The sequence below is a fragment of the Halichoeres trimaculatus genome, unplaced genomic scaffold (genome assembly GCF_033239565.1).
Source record: "Halichoeres trimaculatus isolate MK-OKI-2021-1 unplaced genomic scaffold, fHalTri1.1 fHalTri1_scaffold_5, whole genome shotgun sequence".
Classification (NCBI taxonomy): Eukaryota; Metazoa; Chordata; class Actinopteri; order Labriformes; family Labridae; genus Halichoeres; species Halichoeres trimaculatus.
Genome location: NW_027437183.1, coordinates 37,573,123 through 37,589,263, shown reverse-complemented (window position 1 = coordinate 37,589,263; position 16,141 = coordinate 37,573,123). Strand labels below are relative to the sequence as shown.

The following is a 16,141-nucleotide window of genomic DNA, read 5'->3' as shown; positions in this document are numbered from 1 at the left end:
AACTGCTCTTACCAAGGCCTGAATATTAGCACCACAGGAAACTGTGACAGTGCTGTGAACCACCTGAGAGACAAGGCCAGAGGAGCTTTCTACACTGTCAGAGGGACATCAAACCAGACATCCCTATTCCAACCTCGGAGCTGAGAGCTGAGCTCTGAAAGGTCTGACCGGGTTTCAGCGCTGTGTGTGTGTGTGTGTGTGAGTGTATGTGTGTGGATGTGATCTGAGATGACTGAGGGACAGAGGAAGTCAGAGTGAAAGTGGGACAGATCACTTCTTTGTTAGCGTCTCTATCCTGCAGCTGAAAGCTCTCTGACCTACTGACCAGCAGCTCTGTGAGCCAGCATCATGGCAGAGAGTTAACCCCGTTAATTCCACTCTGACGGCTGGATTAGAGAGCATGGAGCGGTTTATTCTCCAGTGAAGCAGGGTTATATAAAGTTTGATGATCTGACATGATAGCTTTATCACCATTAGACTCCCTGCCTGGCTGCCTGGCTGCCCTCAGCGCTGTGGAGGCAGCGTGAGATTAGCTCTGACTGAGCTCTGAGGAGGCTCTTTGGTGAAAACATCCTCTGACTGTGGATGCTGGAGTCAAAGGAGGAGTTCAGGACAAAGCTGCTTTGATGCAGAGCAGGAACCACAGACTGTGTATACAAATTAAATGAAAAAAGGAATTAAAAAGTAAAAAAAGAAAATAAATAAGAACAAAATATATATTTTTAAATAGTTAAAAAAAAAATACCAAGAAGAATTTAAAACAACAGAGATAAAGTAATTTTTTTAAAATAAAAATAGAATAAATAAAGATAAAGTAAATGAATAAAATAAAAAAATAAAATTAGATAAATTTACAAAATAAATCATGAAAAAACATTATTAAAAACAAAATAACAAAATGAAATAATAGATAAGTACTATACAAAAAATAAAAGAAAAATGTCAATGATAAATCAATAGCTAGCTAAATATATAAACAGATAAATAAAATACTGAAAAGGTGCTTTGATAAACCTCTACCAGCTGAATATTCACTCCTCTTCTCTGTCCCCCAGCAGGGGGATCAGGACCCATACAGGAACGGGGAGGGGGACAGTGTGTGCAGCAGCAGCAGTGCGAACAGTCTAAGCTTGGAGGACCTGTCTCTGTGTCTGGCTGCCATTCAGAAGCTGGTGGAGTACATCAAGTTTAACTTCATGGAAGTGGACGTCAGCCCGTCCTCCAGCCCGTCCTCCTGCAGGGAGGGGCTGGACGTGGAGATCCAGGCTGTCTCCATGAGTAAGGAGGAGGAGGACTCTGCAGAGTTCGGCCTCAGCTTCGGGAACATCCCCATCTTTGGAGACCCCGATGGAAGGAAGAAGGGCGGGCCGAGGAGGAGGAGGGACCAGGGCCCCATCATGGACGTGGGCTGTATCTGGGTGACCGAGGTGAGGAAGAGGAGTCCAGCTGCTCGCTGCGGGGCCATCAAGCTGAGAGACGAGCTGCTGTCTCTGAATGGACAGCTAATGGTGGGGGTGGACGTCAGCGGAGCAAGGTGAGACGGGTATCAAAACCAGGACTTAAGTCTCCTTTCAGGTACCCCTTTCTCTAACCCTTTCTCTAACCCTTTTTCTAACATTTTCTTTAACCCTTTTTCTAAAATTTTCTTTAACACTTTCTCTAACCCTTTTTTAACCCTTCCTACAACCCTTTCTCTAACCCTTTCTTTAACCCTTTCTTTAACCCTTTCTCTAACCCTTTCTTTAACCCTTTCTGTTACCCTTTCTCTAACCCTTCTTTAACCCTTCCTACAACCCTTTCTCTAACCCTTTCTTTAACCCTTTCTTTAACCCTTTCTTTAACCCTTTCTCTAACCCTGTCTCTAACCCTTTCTTTAACCCTTTCTCTAACCCTTTCTTTAACCCTTTCTTTAACCCTTTCTTTAACCCTTTCTTTAACCCTGTCTCTAACCCTTTCTTTAACCCTTTCTCTAACCCTTTCTTTAACCCTTTCTCTAACCCTTTCTTTAACCCTTTCTTTAACCCTTTCTCTAACCCTTTCTTTAACCCTTTCTTTAACCCTTTCTCTAACCCTTTCTTTAACCCTTTCTCTAACCCTTTCTTTAACCCTTTCTGTTACCCTTTCTCTAACCCTTCTTTAACCCTTCCTACAACCCTTTCTCTAACCCTTTCTTTAACCCTTTCTTTAACCCTTTCTCTAACCCTGTCTCTAACCCTTTCTTTAACCCTTTCTCTAACCCTTTCTTTAACCCTTTCTAATCCTTTCTTTAACCCTTTCTTTAACCCTGTCTCTAACCCTTTCTTTAACCCTTTCTCTAACCCTTTCTTTAACCCTTTCTCTAACCCTTTCTTTAACCCTTTCTTTAACCCTTTCTCTAACCCTTTCTTTAACCCTTTCTTTAACCCTTTCTCTAACCCTTTCTTTAACCCTTTCTCTAACCCTTTCTTTAACCCTTTCTCTTACCCTTTCTACAACCCTTTCTCTGACCCTTTCATTAACCCTTTCACCCTGCTCTTGTCAATGTTCTCAGTTACCTGACTGATCAGTGCTGGAATGGAGGCTGTATCTACCTGATCATGCTGCGGCGAGTAAAGAGGAAAGCCCCGCCCCCTCCCTGTGAGGTCAACGGCATCCTCAGTGTCTCTGTCAGCCTTGACAGCTGTGACAATGACCAGCAGGAGGGCGGAGCCTGTGAGCCATCTGATAGTTACAAACGCACACGCAAGTTTGGAGTCATTTCACGCTCATCCTTCAACCGAGACAACAGAGATGGATTAGAGTCCGAGACCCAGAGCTGTTACACCTTCAGCTCCTCCATGGACACAGGAGAACACTCCACACACTCACACACCTGTCCTCAGGTGAGACCTGCTGTCCAGCGGCTGCACAGCGGAGGCTCGGCCACGCTGCCCACACGGAGCCACAGTCAGCTGTTGGAGAGCAAGATGGATTCAGTCAGCAGTGAAGCCCCGAACCAGGTAAGACCCAGAGTGACAGGGGGACGAGGTACAGGTATGAAGGTTTAAAAACAGCCCCTAATGTGCCAATCAGTACCAGAAATAACCTATGGAGGCCCCAGGAATGCCTTTGAATGCAGCATAAGTACATTACACACCCCACAAATGTTCTAGAAAGTGCCCTGAACTGACTCATGAATACTTCATAGAACCCATAAATTCCTGTGAAATTCCTATACATATCCACAAGGGCCTGATACATAACCAATAAATGCTCCATAATTTCTCATAAATGACCCTTGAATGTTCCACAAAGTCCTTACAGACACCACGAATGCACCATATAACCCCTTAAATGTGCCATAAAGGCTGCATAAGCACCCCATAATGGCAAGATGAAGGCTTTTATTCTTTCTGCCTTTTTTCCCTGAAATCTTATCACGTTTTTTTGTCTTATTTGAAGTAAAACTTGTCTTGTTATTCTTGATATGAGCCACATTCAACTGGGCAGTCCAGAAAAATTTCTTGTTTTAAGTTATTTAAAGACAAAAATGTGGCCATGAGTCGCTTGTAACAAAAAAAAAAAAAATCTGCCAATGGAACAAGAAAAATTTGCCTGAAAATTTGCTTCAAACTAGAATAATGGCTCAGTACAAGTAACTTTCTCTTGTTCATTTGGCAGATTTTTTTAACTTAGAAAAGCAATTTGGACCTAATTTTTTTCTTTAAATTACCAGTGCTGTCAGGGGATCAACAAAATAATTTAATTAATTATAGGCTTCGTAATTAATTAATCTAATTAATTGCATTTTAATCTCATATCTGCTCAGTCCCCAATTAAATAATCTGAATTCTAGGATGTTACAAAATTGTAGTGCATGACTAATCAAATGAATCCACGGAGAAGAGGATATTTGTAAATACGCATTAATGAATATATTATGAATATGAATTTATTTTAAACAATATTGTTTGAAAGATCATTCAGGATGCTCTGAAAATGTTTAGCAGCCAATGAGTTTATCACGTTCATTTTCATAACGCTTTGCTGTGAAATTGATTAATCTAATTAACAGGTTAAAGTGACAGCCCTATAAATAACATGAAATCATATTTTCTGGGCTGGTCAGGTGAATGTGGCTCATATTAAGTCTAAAAGGAAATTTTCTACTAGAAAGTAGACAAAAAACACTTGATAAGATTTCAGTTTTTGCAGTGAGGCTCTGCACCATCCATCCATAAAGAGTGTGTTAGGCTGTTTCTCTGCTGTATCGTTCCAGCTTGGTCATGAATCTTCTCCTGAAGTGAAACCTGTTGGTTTCTCTTTAAATGATTACACTGGTCAGGTTCACAGATTTGTGGGAGGAGCAGCAGAGTTCATTTGTGGGTTGGACCCATAAAAATTGTATCTGATCTTCTCTGTCAAACATCTTATTCTGTTGGTACTGTTTACTCTTCTTTTGAGGTGCTGGTGCCCCCGCTGCTGACAACCCCCCTGATTGTGGCCTGATATGCACCTGGTTGTCAGCAGCTGTGGGCGTGGGCCTGCTACAGCGGTCAGCAGGAGTCAGATCTGGAATCTGATCAGTGATAGACCAACTTAAGCTTCCTTCAAACCAGGCCAACTTTTAATCATTCAGCTGTACAGTATTCTCAGTGAGAGTGACCGCCTCATGTCAGTCAGTCTGATCAGACAGACGGAGGGACACTGGTTTCAGACTTATGGCTCCTCTGGACCCTTTACACACTTTGGTTTGTCAGTGTGTGGACAGGTCCTGGGTCTCAGCTGGCATCAGTCTCAATCAGTCTTTGTTTCTCCTGTTGCCCAAAGATCACAACAACGTGTCCTCACAGCTGCTCCCTCTGCAGGAGAGCAGAGAAACTGCTACTGACGTGTGTGTGTGTGTGTGTGTGTGTGTGTGTGTGTGTGTGTGTGCGTGTGTGTGTGTGTGTGTGTGTGTGTGTGTGTGTGTGTGTGTGTGTGTGCGTGTGTGTGTGTGTGTGTGTGTGTGTGTGTGTGTGTGTGTGTGTGTGTGTGTGTGTGTGTGTGTGATCCAGCACACAGAGGGCAGCCACATCTGGAAGATGCACCTGGTGAAGGGTCAGGAGGGGCTGGGTATCCAGATCACTGGGGGGCGGGGCTCCAAGCGCTCACCTCATGGCATCATCATCGCACGGGTGGAGGAGGGGGGCGCCATTCACAGGTACTGTGTGGGTGTGTGTGTGCTGCAGACCACTCTGTCTCTCACTCAGTGTTGAAAAGTGTTGCCATAGATGTAATTGTAATCATTTTCACCATTAAACCATCTAAGCCAGGGATGGGCAAACTTTTTGATTCATGGGCCACAATGGGTTCTAACATTTGACAAAGGGGCCGGACCAGGAGCAGATGGATGGAGTGCTTTGGTAACTATCAGGGTATCATTCGTTCACTCTATATCCGTTTTAGAATCCAAAATCAGAAAACGGATAACGACTTGTTATTTAATTTTTTGTTTTGAAATCAAAAATCAGAAAACAAATAACGGTCTATTTTTCGCTGTTTTGATTTTGTTTTAAAATTAAAATTAGAACATGAGAGAATGGAATTATAATGGGATTTTTAATCGGTGTATGATTCGTTCTTTCATTATTCTGTTTCAAAACAAAATCTAAAAAACTGACTTGTTTAAAACCAAAATGGAATTACAGAAAAACAGGGTTTTTCTGTCCTGGTTTTAAAAATGAAAAAAAAAAAAAAAATAGTAAAAGATTGTGTCAGAATTGTTTGTGTGATATTTTGATATTAAATGTGAACATCACTTTATAAAAAATTAGACAAATAACTTACATTGAAGGTTTATACAGACATGTTTCTGAGCTTTTTTTTTTTAAGTAAAATATGGCTTTACATTTGCAGGCATGACAGAATTGTGGACCTGATATCATAGGATATCTCATCTACCTTCAGGTCCTCCAGTGTGTTGTACAAGCACTCTGCTGTAAAGCCGAGCATGTTCAGACTGTGTAGGGATGACACTCTGTTGTCTAACATCACCGCTAACACACCAGATGTTGTTTTTGTGTGTGAGGGTCGCAGGGAAGAGTTCATCCTGGAGGTTAGTGTGACTTTTGACCACAGCTTAGAGGAAGCTTTCCTGACCAAGATGCTGAAATGTCACCATTTCAGACCATTTCACAGCTGGGCTACAGGTGTAAACTTGTAATTCTTATCTTTGGTAGTCTAGGTCACGTTCATAAGTCGGTGGTGAAGGGCTTACAGATGAGTGGCCTCTCCAAACGGAGGGCTAAGCAGTTAGCTAGGTACTGTTCAGTCTCAGATATGATAGGCAGCCGCTCGATCTGGAGGAGGCGCTGTTTTCTGTATCCATGAGAGTATGTGTCATCATGTGTGTAACTTTGTGATGCCTCTTTGAATGCATTGTGCCTGACAATTTTCCCTGTCATATAGAACTGTTAGTGTTTATGTCTTTTGTACTCTTTGATTATGTGGACATAAATAAACATTTCAAATGTGTGTGTGTGTGTGTGTTTCAGGGATGGTCGTCTTCATGCTGGTGATGAGCTGCTGATGATTAACGGTCAGTCTCTGGTCGGTTTGACTCATCAGGAGGCCGTCGCCATTCTCCGCTCCACCACCGGACTGGTCCAACTGGTGGTGGCCACCAGGGTGAGAACACACGCACACACACTCACACACACACACACACACACACACACAATACACTTACAGATACACTCACACAAACTCTGATGGAAGTCTTTCAGTGACAGTGGACACATTCTCTCTCTGTCCCCACAGGAGGAGTCAGATGTGGGTTTTGAGCGGTTCCCCTCCACCAGTCTACCTGACCTGGTCAGTACCTGCAGTTACCTGTCCTCCCTCTCTCTGATGGCCCCCCCTCACTCACCTCAGGACTCAGACTGCAGCCCTGCCCTCACACCCTGCCTGGTACACACCTGATGTTTACTGTATGTGTCTGTGTCTGTGAAACACCTCCTGCTCACTCCTCAGCACCCACAGGCTGTCCCCATGTCAGGATCACTCAGCCCCTTCTACAGCAGAAATTACCCCTACCAACTAGAGCCTTATTTAGCGGTGTTTTTGTGTGAAAGTAGCACGCTGAAAATTCTCTAAATAAAGCGTGAATGCAGACCAATATCAGATTTTTTTTAGTGGGAGTCCGTTTATTTGTGTTTTTGGTCAAGTAAAATATGGCCCCGTCTGAATGCAGAGGAAACCGGTAGAGGAGCAGGGAGGGGGTGTTTGGTGCGAGCGCTCTGGGCTTCTGCTGCACAAAAACACTGCTGTAGGGGTAATTTCTGACCTTGTGATAGGACTCAACTTGTTCCATCCCAGAGTATCACTTTAAGTCCACAGCTCAGAAACCCTGAAACCCCTGAACTAGAAATGAAAGAGTTAAAAAGGACTAAGTGATGAGGAGCTCCACCATTCTTGTTGATCTCTTCCTGCTTGATGTGAGTGTTTAAAGGAGGCTGTGGGAAGGTTGCTCCAGGTGGTGAAGATGTCTTCATGGAGGATCATCCACTGTCTCAGCAAACAAATCAGATAGGTTTCCATTCAAGTCAATGTGTCAGATTACACTGGTTCTGTTCTGTTGCAGCTTGCCTGCGTGGCTGGTGCGTCATGTTGCAGGTTATACCCAGCCATCCTTTTTTTAACGGGTATGGAGCTGTGACGCACAAATTCAGCATAAGAAAGATCGAGCAGGACAGGAAGTCATGAGCGGAAACTACCTAAAAACACCCAGTGACTTTCAGAATAAAACAAACTGGGTCAAAATCAGTTTGTATTATCTTGACTACTACGGCAAAAGGAAGAACATGTAGACAAGGTATCATCTCTGAGTAATGAAATAAAGGTGATTTTAAACACCTGGAGGGCTCTGTTTTCCTCACGGCATGACTTTGACCTGTTTCAGCAGGGACCTAGTTTATGATGAAGGAGTGGATGAAGCAGAGAGATGTTTGAACGTCTGCTGCAGTCTGAGCTCACGCTTCCACCTGGCCCAAAGGAAAGCCTCTCAGCATCTGAACATGAGCAGGATGTAACTTCCTGTTAGGCTCTGACAGCTTTATCATCAGTAGAGTTATTTACTCATGTTTAGAAAGTCTTCAGGAACCTCCAGCTCTGTCTGAAGAATGGGTCGCTGTTTGCTGATGAATCTGTCCTACTCTGATGTCAGTGTGTGAGTGTCTGATACAAAACAGTCTGTGGATATTTAAAGTCACAGAGCCATGCTTTTTGTTTTTACAGTCCACCAGCATGGACACCTCTGAGGATCAAAGTCAGCTGGAGGTCCAGAAAGGAGCCTGCAGCGTCACAGCCACCAAACACGCCAGCCGGTCTCAGGGTTCGTAGGACAAATGATTTTAAACCAAATGAAACATTCTGTTTGACTCTGAGCTGGGCTGAGTGGTGATTTAACAGTGAAGCTGTAACCCCTGCTCCTCCAGGTGGGAACAGTCGTCTGGAGTCTGTAGGCGAGGACGATGAGCTGTTCGTGGAGAACGGTGTGAGTGGCTGTGATGTGGCGGAAAAGCCTCCACCGGGCCGGCGGAAACACTCCCTACCTCAACAGCTGGACACAGGAGGAGTAAGACAGGTCAGTGGACGCGTCATCCTATTGTTTTCCAAGTTGAAGGTTTTAGAAGCTGAAATTAAACATGGTTCATGTGTCTGTGGTGAGTCTGTCTGTAGACAGTGAGTCCCATGGAGGCAGCTCTCTGTCCTCCTTCAGCGGGATGAAGCTTAAACACAAACTGATTCTCCTAAACAAAAGTGTAAGGCCTCGTTTACACAACAACATTTCATCTGAAAACGCTAAAACACAGTGAAAAAAGATCTGTTTTACACAGAAACGCTGACGGACTTGAAACGCTGTAGTGAGCATGCCAGGCCTGTAGGTGGTGCTATAACTGTCTTGTCCAGAAGCAGCTTTTGGGAGATCTCCACTGAAGTGGAGTTGAGCAGGTGATCTGGTGAATTGGGGAATAGTAAGTTCAAGAGTGGAGCACAGATGCACATTTTGTTGAAAGACAGTCAGCAGATACAGCAGCAAATGTTGTCCTGTTGTTTGCATGAAGCGCGAAGCGGAGTGTGACATCATTGTTTCTACTGAAAACGCCGGCTCACTGTTTACATGGCATCGTTGTCGGCACATTTCAGAAAAATCCCACTCTAATGGCTGTTTTCAAAAGTTTGCATTTTAGGTCGGCTGAAATGCCGTTTCTGTGTAAATGTGACGCTGAAGTGCAACAAAACTTTTGTGTTTCACCTTGTCATGTAAACGGCCCCCAAGGCTAAAGCACTGGCTAAAAGCTAAACACACAAGCCAAAGACTTAAATTTGGGTTACTCGGTAAAACACAAGCTAAAGGTTGATACACAAGCTACAGGCTAAAACATTAGCTAGAGGCTTAAACACAAGCTTAAGGCTAAAACTCAAGTTAAAAGGGCTAAAGCTTAAAACAAAAATCATGGGTTTAAACAGGAGCCAAAGGCTGAAAAACAGGTTTAAGGTTAAATCACAGGCCAAAGGCTGTACACATGCTGATGGCTAAAATACTAGTTGAATGCTAAAACACAAGCCAAAGACTACGACTCAAGCTAAAGGCCAAAACAAGAACTTAAGACTAAAGTGTGAGCTAAAGGCTAAAACACGAACTAAAACTTGAACATGAGTTAAAGGCTGAAAAACAAGCTTAAGCCTAAAACTTGAGCTAAGGGCTAAAGCATGAGCTAAAACTTCAACACAAGCTAAAGCCAAAAATGTGAGCTGAAGGCTAAAAAATTAGCTAAAACTTTAACACAAGCTAAAGGCTAAAACACAAGCTAAAGGCTAAGACATGCGCTAAAGGCTAAGACATGAGCTAAAGGCTAAAATTTGAGCTTAAACTGAAACACAAGCCAAAGGCTAAAACATGAGCTAAAACTTAAACACGAGCTAAAGGTTAAAACAGACATGAAGTGGTCTTTTTAGTCCAGACCTACAGTCTTTCTTTTCTAGTTCAGACCTATAGTGGTCTTTCCTTTCTAGTCCAGACCGATAGTGTTCTTTCCTAGTCCAGACCTGAAGTGGTCTTTCCTAGTCTAGACCTGAAGTGGTCTTTCCTAGTCTAGACCTGTAGTGGTCTTTCTTAGTCCAGACCTGAAGTGGTCTTTCCTAGTCTAGACCTGTAGTGTTCTTTCCTAGTCTAGACCTGTAGTGGTCTTTCCTAGTCTAGACCTGTAGTGGTCTTTCCTAGTCCAGACCTGTAGTGTTCTCTTGAGTGTATGGATTAGTTCTACAGAAGGTCATGCTCTGTCCACAGAGAGGAGGGGAGCTTGAAGCAGCCATGAGGATGGAGCTGACCTGTAGAAACATGAGGGGTTGAAGCTTTAAAGTGTCCACATGTGTGTGAGTGTTTTGATTTTTTGAACACATCTCTTTCAGGAATATCAGATCATTAAAAAATCAGCTCGCTCCCTGAGCACCGTTCAAGTGGAGTCTCCATGGAGACTGGCTCAGCCGTCCATTATCTCCAGCATCGTCCTGATGAAAGGCCAGGGCAAGGTGAGAGCTGTGCTTCCGCAGCAACACGGCAACACAGCAACACAGCAACAATTTAACACAACAGCAACTTAACAGAACAACACAACACAGCAGCAAAACAACCTAGCAACACAACAAACCATGAACACAACACAGCAACACAACAACACTCAGCACATCAACACAGCAACAAAAAAACCTGGCAACACAACAAACCATGAACACAACACTCGAACACAATAACACTCAGCACATCAGCACAGTAACACAACAACACTAAAACACAACAACACTCAGCACATCAACACAGCAACAAGTTAACACAACAGTTTTACATAACACAGCAACAAACCAACAACTTAACAACACTACAACACTCAGCACATCATCACAGCAACACAACATATCAACATATCAATGCAACAAAAAAAAACACATCATCACATCAGTGCAAAATGAGGTTGAAGAGGTGTCTATAATTCCGTCCTGAAAACACTGGTTTTAACCACACAGACAACTCCAGACTCACTCATGTTAAATTTATGTCTCCTGTCCTGTGATTGGCTGAGGGAGCCAGGTCTGATAGTAACGCACCACATTTCACTGATGGTAACAGTAGCAGCTTTATAACTTTTGACATGGTAATGAATCAGATCACCTGTTACTGTAAAAGTAACAACATTAATAACACTGTTACTTTTCATGCAGTTATTCCTAGCACTGATGTTAGGATATGTTGATGACAAGTGTGACGCAAACTGGACATTTTTTCTCAATAAGTAGGACAACTTGGTAATTTTGGCACGCTGCCTACTGCATACTGAATTTTTCAGATTTCATTTTACATGGAGGGAGTTATGGTCTCATGGACTGACATCTGGGTTAGAGCTATTCTTCATTGTGTCATGTTTTTCAGGGTCTTGGATTCAGTATTGTTGGGGGTCAGGACTCGGCCCGAGGTCAGATGGGGATTTTTGTGAAAACCATTTTCCCTCATGGAGCTGCAGCAGCCGATGGACGACTGAAAGAGGGTGAACTGTACCTTTAAAACCATATCACAGAATAGAGAGAGTGGACATAAGTTTATTTCAACAGAATAAAAAGAGAGAAATCACCTTCACTGACCTTCAGTCTTTGTTTCTGAGAGCAGGAGACGAGATCCTGGAGGTCAACGGAGAGTCTCTACAGGGACTCACACACCAACAGGCCATCCAGACCTTCAAGGTAAGCCTTGTCTGACAATACCTGTCCAACACCTGCTTAACATCTGTCCAACATGTCTCAATCATCTGCAACTACAGGTCTACATTTTCATTTATCAGACACTTTTGTCCAAAGGGACATACAACACAAGCAAGAATTCAGTCAGAAGGGGAAACCTTAGTTAGGTGGACAGTGTGCTACAAGTTTTTTGGCTGCAGGTGCTGCCATTAGGTGCTTTTGTCTTTCCATCTAAAATAATGTAGCCACAGATAATACTTTAACATCAGCAATATAATTTAACCTTCAACAACATTCAATGATCAGTGCTAAGTATTCACTAAGAGCTGGGTCTGAGACCTACTGACTCATTCTACCCCTGAGGACAAAGAGGAGAAGGCTCAGATAAAGGCCTTAGTGTTCCCTGAACAGATGAGTCTTCAGACATCTCTTAAAGTAGAAAGGGAGTCTGCGGATCGTTTAGAGTTAGGTTATTCATTCACCATTTGGGAACAACAGAGGAGAAGAGTCTGGCTAGAGATTTGGAGCCGCACTGGGCTGGGAGCACCAGGCGTCTTTCACAAGCAGAGCGTAGTGGACCAGAAGGATTGTAGACCTTGATGAGGGACCCCAGATAGGCAGGAGCCGTTCTTATCAATTTGTAAGCCAGAAGAAGAGCTTTGAATTTGATCGGAGCTGCCACTGGAAGCCAGTTAAGAGAGATTAACAGCAAGGTGACATGTGCTGTTTTGAGCTGGTTAAAGACCAGACGTGCTGCTGCATTCTGGGTAATATGCAGAGGTTTAAATGTACACGCAAGGAGGCCTGCTAGAAGAGAGCTGCAGTAGTTGATATGTGAAATCACAAGTGCCTGAACCAGAAGCTGTGTGGCCTGTTGTGTCAGGTAGGGTCTGATCCTCCTGATGTTATAGAGGACAGATCAACAAGACCAAACAGTCGAGGCCACGTCGACCTTAAAGGTCAGCTGATCATCAATCAGGACACCCAGATTTCTGGCAGAGTTTGTGCCATAAGTTGATCGGAATCAAGTAGGACACTGATCAGTGGTTGAACCGAGGGAGTGGCTGGAGGGACAGTGAGCTAAGTTTTAGACAGATTTAGCTGGATGTGGCGTTCATTCATCCATGTGGAGATATCAGACATGCTGATATCCAAGCTGAGACAGTTGTGTTTTCAAGTAGAAAAGACAGGAAATAGAATAGAATATTATTTTATTTATCCCCCTTGAGGTAATTTTTTTTGTCACAGCAGCTTATAAAAAATTACTGCAATAATGCAATAACAAAAAAAATAGAATAATGATAATGGGAATATGAAATTAGAAATTTAAAGAAATGTAGAAATATAGAAAAATATTACTATTTACATATTTTTATAGGAGCAAGATATATACAAAGATTGGTTATTGACAACGAAAAATACTTGACAATGAAAATTTACAGCGAGTACTGGAATGATGTGCCTGTATTTATTGAATGCTGGATGTCATTATGGTGAGAGTTCAGGTTTGTGTGTTATAAAGTCTTATTGCAGCTGGGAGGAATGACCTGGGGTAGCGCTCCATCTTGAGAGAAAAGTTGAGTGGTCAGCAAAGCAGTGGTAGGAGAAGCCATGAGAGTGCATCACTGCACCAAGTGAGGTGGTGTATGAGGAAAAGAGTAGAGGACCAAGCACTGACCCCTGGGGTACCCCTGTAAGCCATGTGATTTAGACACTTCTCATCAGTACGACACTCTGGACACCTGTCCAACACCTGTCCAACATCTCTCGAGCACCTCACCTCTCTTTGTCTCTATCACTGAACCTGTTTGTCTCTCTGTCTCTAACCTGATCATTAAACCTTTTTGTCCTCCCTCACAGCAATTGAAGAAAGGCGTGGTGACTCTCACGATTCGGACTCGTCTGCGCAGTCCCAGTCTGACCCCGTGTCCCACGCCCACTCTCCTCAGCCGCTCAGGCTCTCCTAACTCCAACACCAGTGGAGGGACGCCAGTCCCTGCAGGGTGTGAAGACCCTGAGGGCCGCAGGGGCCCTGGACCAGGTCCTAAAGACTGCATCATCATGGAGGTGACGTTAAACAAAGGTAAGCTTACCTGATGGACACATGTGGAATAGGAGCTCTCCTCACTGCTGGTGCTGTGGGGAGGAGACCTGTGGATCTGTGTGTTGAACACAGTGGTGGAGGACATCAGGAGATACTGACAGATAATTCTCTGTGGGTACAACTGTCAAAGATCATGTCTAGCAAAGATGCCTCACTACAAAGTTGGAGCTTCTAAAGAAGTTTCTTCTGTTCCCTCCTATAACAGCTCCATAACCACCTTTTCCTTGGTGCACTCACACTCACTCCTCTTGCGTTTGATGCTGAAATCACAGTTTTGCGTGCCTCATCTGCAGTTAGGTGCACCTCCAATTTACCCTTTATGAAAGTTTTTTTTTTTCATCTCACTCATTCTTTTTTAATTTTCTGATGGTGCAGAGAGGGAAATCTCAGGTGCAGGGCTTATTCACATGTGGTTTGCTGTTTTTAAATGGGAGTGTGGCGTGGACAAGTAGGGGTCAGGGACTCCAACATGTGTGCTTAATTCCACACTGATTGGGATTGGAAAGGAAATAGAATAGAATAGAATAGAATAGAATAGAATAGAATAGAATAGAATAGAATAGAACTTTATTGTCATTGTAACAAGTATAATGAAATTGAAGTCGCAGCAGCACTCGAGAAAACATAAGTGAGAAAGTGTATAGAAAGTGCAAAAAGGTCCATAAGAAAATAGATGCTGACAGCTTGTCCATCATTCTCCAGTTCAGCCAGTCTCCACCTCCACAGGGTCCAGGACTGAGCCTCCCCAGCAGTCTGTTCAGTCTCTGTCTCCTGGATCCTGTCTGCTCACAGCAGATGAAGCTCTTCCAATGTTGCGTTGGTGTCTGATGTTAGCTCTGTTAGCCATGTCTGTGAATAGCATGATGCTACTCTGCCCTCTGGTATTCGCTCTGTCGCTGGGTTAGCATGGCTAGCTCATCCATCTTATTGGAGATAGATCTTACTTTCCCAATAACGATGGATGGAGGACGGGTCCATCTCGTCACTTCTTAGCTCGCACCTGAGAACCAGCACGTCATCCTCACCTCCTTCTCCTCACCTTGTGGGAAGACATCAGGCCTTACACCAGTTAGCATTGACATGCTACAGGCTGCTAACAGCTAATTTCACATGTTAACAATGCAGCCATGGTTACATGTAGGATCTCCAGACAAACACAGGAGAAAAGTAGTAAAAATATCACTGAAGACACAAAAAGATTTGTGTCCATGACCAACAATGAACCATACAAAGTGATGATCCACTCCAAATACAAAGACGATGAAAAAGAGACAAAAAAATTACAAGAAACGAACAAAGAAGAGAGAGCTGCTGCAAAAGGCAGCCATAGCCAACAGGGCGGCGCCTAGCAACATTGTGCGACAAATGTGCTTTGATTCATGCTTGCGCACGGATTCATACATCTGAATATTTTGGTGCGTATAATGTTTTCTGGATTTGAGCGTACGCTATGTTTCAGGAGGAAATCCACACTAGTCTTTGTACATAAGGCCCCAGGAACCTAAAGAATGAGCACTCTGTGAAGAAACCTTCGTACTGCTACCCCTTGATCACTTCTGTAAGCATCCACATGGACACCCCCTCATATGGGCTCTGTTCATAGCCCAGCAACACTAACTGTTCAACCACATGGCCCCTAATGGCCCCACGCCTTCAGCAGGAGTCTGTGACTGTAGTAAGATGTGGGAGCAGAGTTTGAGCTCCCTCCTGGGTTCAGGTGTGTGTTCCTCTCCTGATCATCAGTGATGCTGTTTTTCAGAGCCTGGAGTTGGTCTGGGGATCGGGGTCTGCTGTCTGGCCCTGGAGAACTCTGCTCCTGGAATTTACATCCACAGCCTGGCTCTGGGATCAGTGGCGAAGATGGACGGCAGACTCAGGTAAAGACATAGAGAGAGAGGGAGTGGCAGATTCACATCCATCTGACAGTTCTTGGCAGGGGTATCCCGATCCAAAGCCCTAGTATCGGAATCGGCCTGATTTTTGCATTTTCCAAAGTATCGGCGATCGGGAATTCTAGCCAATCCTCTCAACCTATCATTCACTTTAGCTGTCATAAAGCCAAAATTGCTGCCAAACGCCAACTCATCAGTAAAACTGAGCGCTATAAGTGCACCCAACCTCATAAAGTTGATGAGAGAATAATGACATGAGGTATAGTACAGTAACGTACAACTGCAGCCACACTTTGCTTTATTACAGATAGGGATGGGTAAAGAAGTAGGTACTTTTATAGGTACCGATTGAAATTTGTCAAAAGTACCGGGTACCGATTGACGAAAAATCAAAAGGTACCATGTCTAGGTA

General features: G+C 43.7%; 2 protein-coding genes across 3 annotated transcripts in view; both read left to right on the top strand.

The window, feature by feature from the left end:
• Positions 1-16,141, top strand: part of LOC141790791 (E3 ubiquitin-protein ligase DTX3L) — a 175,635-nt gene that overhangs the window by 58,827 nt on the left and 100,667 nt on the right. The window lies entirely within an intron of this gene.
• Positions 1-16,141, top strand: part of pdzd2 (PDZ domain containing 2) — a 56,151-nt gene that overhangs the window by 28,486 nt on the left and 11,524 nt on the right. Inside the window, exons 3-14 of one of the 2 annotated variants that reach the window (XM_074670272.1) lie at positions 1,056-1,534; positions 2,531-2,978; positions 5,016-5,161; positions 6,495-6,627; positions 6,760-6,813; positions 8,236-8,332; positions 8,436-8,584; positions 10,414-10,533; positions 11,429-11,543; positions 11,663-11,736; positions 13,594-13,816; positions 15,597-15,714. In XM_074670272.1, coding sequence (XP_074526373.1) covers positions 1,056-1,534; positions 2,531-2,978; positions 5,016-5,161; positions 6,495-6,627; positions 6,760-6,813; positions 8,236-8,332; positions 8,436-8,584; positions 10,414-10,533; positions 11,429-11,543; positions 11,663-11,736; positions 13,594-13,816; positions 15,597-15,714 — 2,156 coding nt within the window. Of the gene's footprint in view, positions 1-1,055; positions 1,535-2,530; positions 2,979-5,015; positions 5,162-6,494; positions 6,628-6,759; positions 6,910-8,235; positions 8,333-8,435; positions 8,585-10,413; positions 10,534-11,428; positions 11,544-11,662; positions 11,737-13,593; positions 13,817-15,596; positions 15,715-16,141 lie in introns of both variants that reach the window. The other variant, XM_074670271.1, reaches the window with a different exon arrangement.